General features: G+C 34.5%; 1 protein-coding gene across 1 annotated transcript in view; it reads left to right on the plus strand.

Moving 5' to 3' along the window:
• Window positions 1-7,810: 7,810 nt before the first annotated feature.
• LOTGIDRAFT_174040 (hypothetical protein) overlaps window positions 7,811-7,912 on the plus strand; it is a gene marked incomplete at both ends in the record, with an annotated part of 1,235 nt that continues 1,133 nt past the window's right edge. Inside the window, one exon of the mRNA XM_009052373.1 lies at window positions 7,811-7,877. Coding sequence (XP_009050621.1) covers window positions 7,811-7,877 — 67 coding nt within the window. The remainder of the gene's footprint in view (window positions 7,878-7,912) is intronic.

A 7,912-nucleotide genomic window follows, 5' to 3' on the forward strand; every position in this document is an offset into this window, starting at 1 on the left:
GATACGACGTACCTAATGTAAGTACATTCTGATAATCAATAAGAAAACAATGGAATACCTCACGAAAATTCCAACATACTATTAGCCTCTTAATGTTCTAGTTTATACTATCTTCTGTCAGTTCTGTGGTTCCGTTAAGGGAAATAGTAAATCTTATCAAGTGTACTCTTTTGACGTTTTCTTTCTTTTATAGATACTATAATTAACTTTAATCTATTTACCAATATCACACTTTCTTCTTCAATCAAAGTCTCCAATTAAAAGATATTATAATAGGACGTACGACAATTAGTACAGGGGCCTTACCTTATATGGAAATTGACTAATAAGTCCTACATTACGCGACATTTTTGTACTATGATTAAAAGAAATCATTTGCATTTTCTCTGAAGTTTGTTTATGACTTCTGATCTTTGGCATAATTTGTTGAATGCATGAATAATATTGTTGTAAAAGGCGTTCTTTTCTGTTGAAAAACATCATTAAAACACAAGTATTCAAAGAAAACGTCATTATTCCGTCGATCCTTTCGTCCGTTTATTCAACTAAAGCTACGAAAAAATTTTACGACTGAGAACAGTTTCTTTAATTGGTGAATTAAGTATATCATCACTAATCATTTAAATATATAGTGGAATGGGGGTATAAAGGTTCTGTCACACCATGATCATTTGGTCAGTGTAGTGTATGTCAACGTTTGACGAATGTGTTTGCGTTTAGGTCTAAAACGTTATGGGTAAAATCTGTGTAAGTTAAAAGTATACTGAAACACGCTACTATACGGCGTGTACGAAGTATGGCGAAGTCGATGAATGTGCTTTTGTCCATGTACAAATCTTCAACACACGGCTCAATCTTCTCGCATACGTGAAACATAATTGCTTTGAACCCATGCCAAAGTTATCTCGACCAACGTGTGTCTAACTTACAGCTACGGTATAAATCTATAATGACGTTTAGGGGAAATAAGGTAAATAACGGGTGTCAATTCGCCATTATTCGTTAACTGTAAAGAAAAAACCTATGGTCGTCCAGGATACCAAATGCCATACGAAACTACGCATGGTTCACGGATGGACTTAGAATGGAGATAAGGTCGACATAGCATCATGTGCAAAGGTCATTAGCTGATACCAATGTTTTGCCAGTATGTTGTGTGGATTTTGGGTTTCGTTTTGTGGTGGTTTATTTACTATATTCGCTCCATTGGCGATACAAGGCGAGTAAGATGCGATCCAATGTGAGGCGGTCTCACAGAGCGCCATAGATTGCCGCCCAGTGGAATGAGGGTATTACAATTCTTCATGTAATACACAATTTCCGAACACGTATGGGGTGTGACTTGTCGGTAACAAACCATAAATTGCACGATTAAAGCCTTGTTTTACAATAGTAACAACTGTTTTCTACTTACATTCACTTTATTTTAGTCTAATACACACACAATACAATATTTACAATCTCCTCCCATCCGATGTCCGATGTACGAAATATTGGAAACCCTTTGATGAAGGACTAGAAAATCAGTGTATTCCGTGTACTAAATTTAATGTTAACATTCAAGTCAATCAGTTAATCTATAAAAGTTGACAAGTTATGTTTGAAATATGTTGGAAAGTACTGAGGGCAAGAGGTTAAGGATTTATTCAAATAACAAGATTGTTACAAAATTGTGAGCGTAACTTTAGAAAAAGATTATTGATTATTTGATTTCTATACTTCAATTCTAATTAAATTGAACAGTAGATGTGAAAAGTCAAACACTTCGTATAAAGTTATTGGCGCGATGTCTCGCATTATCTGGCTTGGTTTTTTTCTGATAATTTGTGCTTGGCAATATCCTAGAGCGGAATTTACTATAATGAGCTACGATACTGTGATAAAAGACAAACTTATACCAAGATACACCTCTGTTCAATCTGGCTATGATTCAATATTAGTATGTGCGAAAAAATGTTTGTCAGATCCAGATTGTCTATCATTTGCTTTCAACAATATAAGAAAAGAATGTTATTTATATGATGCATATTTGGTGGAATCAGAGAACGCAGCCGATGACCTTGGTACGCAGGTATTTAACGGTGGGTAAATAATCATTTTGTCTCTCGGTCAATATTGTTTAAATTCAGCGGTGTTTGACTTTTATTTTCATATGTTCTACGTAGACATGTTGGTTTCACCATATCCTAGATAAGAAATTTAATTTGCTGATAAAAACGGATTATAGAGAACCCGGATGCTTACGAGGTTGAGTTTATTGTACCAGCCCGATCAAGATAGGTATGCTTTTTGGATGGATTATATAGCAGACTAGTTCGGTTCGGCCAATATCAAGACGCGTCAAATTTAGCAAACATTTCATTTGAATTTGGAAACTTTGCAGTTTAATATGGAATCTTGGACGAGTTTGCAATTGTTTACATGGACTGTTTATTTGTTTAAACCCTTTACCAGTTCAGACAACCTACATAAAATTAATATACATTCAATATGAGAAGTACTCTGATTAAGTATTACACTAATGATTATTCCTCTTGATTATTTTTTAAAATATTCAATCGTTTAGAACACCAAGGTTACATATGTTGGTAGAAAGTTCATTCGAAAAGGGCACACTATGCCGCTGTCCTGACAAATTTACCCGTCATTACATGACGGTGTCCATCTATAGGCCGTATTGGTATTTTACAGATGCAGATAAGTCATGACAAATATCGTGTATTTTTCCCATTTCAGGTTGTTTTAGTATTCCATTTGAGCCAAACAAGTATGTAGGAATGATATACTCCTTGAGAACTATTACTTCAATTACCAGTAAACAAATGTGCGACACCGAATGTAGTCTAGACTCATTATGCACAGCTGGTGGTTTTGTTGAAAGCACAAACAAATGCATGCTATATAAATTTCCAGTTATGGAAGCAAAAGTTACCAGTCTAGATTCATGTCGAGATATTTGCATCATTAATCCGAAATGCCTTACAATGGTCTATAGATTTGGCGGATGTTATCTGTATAGTGTTGGAACAACGAATCTCACAGTAACATCAGGCGTTGCATCAGCCACTATGGCTGTGAAGTCGTCGTGTTATCCTTTGTAAATTGTAACATTAATTTCTAGAGTGCAGCCAAAATATGTAGTTTTCTTATTACAGAATAAACTTTTCGAAGGTTTCTGAGTGCTTCAATTGACCTTGATTTATAGCAATCCAATTGTGTAGACCCTGTGAAACTTTTGTTCACAAAGATAAATAAGGGTTATAACATGAAGACCGTTTTTCTCGATTCTACTCTCTTATGTTCAGTAGACTATATTGAAGGCTTGCTGTGCAAAATGTGCAAAGTTATACAACAAGGTCATAGGTTACCGTCTTAATTTCGAAGAGCGTATACAAATATTATTATGAGTTTTCCATTTTCTGGATTATTAATAAAAAAAAATCATTTAGAGTCAATATGTATCAATCAAGTGCTTACATGTACAAGTACATTAGATCAAATAAAACAAAAATGTATAAAGGCACTCTTTCCCAAATATACAAAACTTTAAGTCTTGCATACTTTTCAAAGAATGGCCAAAGAGGTGTTGGTCCCGGTGAACAAAATCTAGAATGAATTTTCTTGAAAGCTGCAAATAGACTGGGAACATGGTCTGGAACAGACATTCTTTCTGAACTATTCGATTTATGAAAGGTAAAGACAAATTTTACGGATGTAAAAGCAATGTAAATGTACTTCAAATTTACCCGCGATAGTTTTTGGTAATCTGCGAATTGATTGGAGTAAGTGCAACAAAAACGTATTATCATCATTTTTATGATAGCTGGGGATCTTAGCTGAATTTTCATTTGTTTGATAGTTTACAGGACAGTTAATTTTTCAGTGTATTTTTGGGTCCATACTATGGTCGTCGTTCGTTTGACAAATCGTACCTTAGTCTAAGAGACGGAAATGTCTTAGCTAAGCTAATCATTAATAGTATTCACAGCTCACTGCCAAAATGTAAGCTTTCAGATCCATGCGTTAACAGAATTATCTGTTTGATATAGTTAAAATGCCAACTCATATTTTCATGTTACTCCGCCATGTATAAAATGTGAAATTTCTAGTTTGCGATATATTTGGGGCGATTATGCGATTTCCTTGCAGTTCTTGTGATTCTGAAGACTATTTCCATATATATTAAAAACCTACATCAACCTCCGAAAATGGCGACCATAGCCTTAAGCAAAATTTTAACTGTCATAATTTGTGTGCTAAAAAACTAGACACTTGTCATCTTTTAAATTTTTTATCTGCAACGACAGAGTACCCTTGCGATAAATAGGGCCACAACCATAATATTAGTGAAGAAATTCACTATTACTATGATTAAGTATTACTTAAAATCGGAACATGCATAATGTTCAGTTAAGCAGTTAATACTTTTTTAAGTCTCGTTAATGAAAGCAGTAAGAATCTTCTCAACGGTTTTTGGCTTTTATACAAAGATTGTCAGTTTTCGTGCTTCAGTCATTAAATTACTTGGGTGTTGAAGAGTAGATATCTCATATATTTGTTAAGCCTTACCCGGTTAACACTTTATCACCAGCTTTTCAACTGTAATTCACTTTCGTAATCAACATGGTTATGGTTTAATTATCATTTCAAAAGACAACAGTTTTTGAAGAGTTATTTCTGGATTTATGAATGTTATCTAGGAAAAAGAGCATATGGAAATAATATACGCCAAATTAAAAAAAAACAGCTAAAACTCCAACTGTAAACTGTTCACTTCATTTGACTTTAGCTACTACGAGAGCTTATAAGTCCAAAGCAAATCAAACAGTGGTTTTGTGGAGTAATTGCATTCTGAATAAATCTTAGAAAAAAGCTGATGTTATCTTCCTCATGTCTATGCCTATACGCTCATGTGGACAAAGTGAAATCACAACTAAAATCGCGTTTGTGGACACAAGCCTTTAAGGTTTGATCGACTGGGTTATGATTGCAGACAATTTCAGAGCTCTTTCATCGCCCTTCTATTTGATAAATTGCTATATTCAGTATTGCAATAGAGAAGGCTTTCTTAGTTTGACAAAATTTCGTAGTTTCATCCTTGAGCAAATCAATAGGGTAGGATAAGATCGTATAGTGAATGGTCGGGCAATTAAGATGATTCGATACAGGCTGGTCTTTCCTGAATTTGATATCTGATCCTGGTATCTCCTACATATTGCTTCGGACATGTCTTGTATAAATGTATATATATCTAATATAAATGAATTATCTAAGAGTTTTCACATGTAAGATGCTCCTAGATAAGATAAACTTATTCAACATATATAGTGTATTTCCATATGTATATTGTTTAAGACAAGAACGTGTGATTCATGTGCTGTCAGTGGGGTACACATAGGGAGCAAGGTTGAGATTCAAAATGCAATAGTTCTGTGGAGTGCATATGTGCACAAGCCTCCTATGGAACGTCTGAGAGAGGATTCACCCCCAAGAAAAATAGAATTGATGTGGTGCGTTCTGACACATATATTGAGGCAAAAACGTTTAAAAATCATATTTTTGATTTTGTTAGAAATGAATCGTGGTACAAACCATTTTCCAGGGGAGCAGGTACCCCCCGCCCCTCTAAAGTGTCATAACCAGCTTCTAAAGATGGATGGATAAACAATGGTTCGTATATATTGGACATTAATCTGAGCCATTGGCATCATTAGCAAGGATTTCTTGCTCCACCCACCGCCACAAAGTTTCTTTACCGGGCAGAAAGAGCTCCGTTTGCATGTACAAGAGGCTTTTTAACTGTCATTTTCTCATTTTGTTTTAAAATCTTACCATATTATCTGTTTTAAATCTCTAATATCGGCAAGATAATATCGCAACGGTATACCTGTACAGAAATTATGCTATCTTATATCATTTTTTCGATACATCGTCATTTCTCTACTTTTTACTTAGTAAATGTATCTAATTTGGCTTTTAGACACCTTAAAGGCTAAAGTTCTTATCCAATCTTTTCTCTTTTTTAGATTATTTATATTTACCCGTCCATTACGTTATTTATGCGCAAATATTGCCCGATCTCTACGATAGGCATCTTTAATTAACAAAGCAAAATCCAAACAAACAGATAAAACTGTATTATGTAAATTGAGCTGACAAAATTTTTTTTGATGTAGGCTTTGTTTATCATCTAATGTGTGTCTTTCTCTGTACAGATGTTAAGGTAGTCGGTCAGTTCACCGATGCACTCATTTGGAATAAAAGCGAATGTACAATTTACAATCATGTGTTCAGTATTCTACTTATACTGACATTTAAATACAACTGGATGATAATGAGAGTTCTGAGAAAAAGGAATCAAATGGTTTAGTGAATAAGCGACATGGGGACATCAGTAAGCCTTCAGGAAAAGCGATGAAGGCATTACACCGACTATTGTTATAGCATGCTTGTCGACATTCTTCTAAATTATCAGTATCAATTTGTGTAATAAGAAAACTAAAAACACAAGTGTCTGTTGGCGAGAATTCAGCTGTGACACATTCTGGATCAGCATCACATAACTCATTACACTCTGCCTCACTTGTCGCTTGTCTATTCGTATCCGTGTGGCTTCCCTCCATATCTTCCATATCTTGAAACCGGCAGTCTGTAAAAATTATTGAAATTATACCAATATTAAAATTTGAAATTTTATAATGTGTTGTGTTATAAATTGAAGCCTATGTTTATCGCCGCAGTTTATAACATGATGTACGGTAATTGACTATAGCACGTGATCTTCCATAGTTGATCAGTTGCCATTGTCTGCAAGTTATGCAGAGTTTCTGTTACTTCTGCTGCCAAGTCTAATATGCAAGACCATTGATTAAATAGTCAGAATGTCACAGAAGATATATCAGACCTAATGAAAAAGCTGTTATAGTAATAAATACTATTAATAAAATTTACTTTGTACCATGATTCTGTGCATCCAATGCGCTCAAATTAAGGTTATGTTAATATCTTAGTATCAATTCTTTATATTTTACTTTGGGGATTACACAAATGTTTCTCATTTGTTCATACTGGCATTTATAGTATTCTTACAATTCAATAATACTATTCAACTCCAAAGTTTCAGGGGTCTTATTTTATTTTATCATTGATTATCCGTTTATTTAAGTTTTATATGGTTACAGTTTCACTCATTTTCATTCTCACTAGAACAACAATGGAGTACTGATGTATTGTGGCGAGGTTTTAAACAATGGTTTTGACTAGCTCTAGATATATTTTGATCGTACATTTTCTGCTGGCTTTCTATGTCTCATGGAGACGTCATGGTGCTTAGTCCTATCAATCTTGCAGTGTTCTTACTCCGCCCGCTTATTCTTTACAGGGCCAAGCAAAGCTCACACTTATTACAGGGCTCCGCCTTAATTTATCTTATGTTGTACATTTCGTGTAGTTCCCTTATAAAATTTCAAAGGAGGATGTCGCTCAAGGTTCGAAGTTGGGACTTATATTGCTGCATAATAATTTTAATTCATGAGATTAATTTTATACACTTTGCCCAAGATGGGAAGAAGATTATATCGGACTGTGGTAGTGAGTCATATGCAGTGTCAGAGTGCATTGATCATTTCTTACTACCTCTATAGCATACATCGGGCCTACCTTAGGTACCTGTCACGCATTTACGATTAAGCAACCATAAACCCAGCATGTGAAATTTGTATATACTAGATATCGAAAAATTCTTTATTAGAAAATATTACTTATGTATAAGCCCAAAATATAAAAAAACGTTTTAGAGAAATGCCCATACATGGCTACCTCGTCATGGTGTGAAAGGGCTTTTAAGGACTCGACTGTAACAAAAATCGTCTTAGAATGTTATCCTGAATTAGAATGATATCCTTGACTGTAA

The sequence above is a fragment of the Lottia gigantea genome, assembly GCF_000327385.1.
Source record: "Lottia gigantea unplaced genomic scaffold LOTGIsca_180, whole genome shotgun sequence".
Classification (NCBI taxonomy): domain Eukaryota; kingdom Metazoa; phylum Mollusca; class Gastropoda; family Lottiidae; genus Lottia; species Lottia gigantea.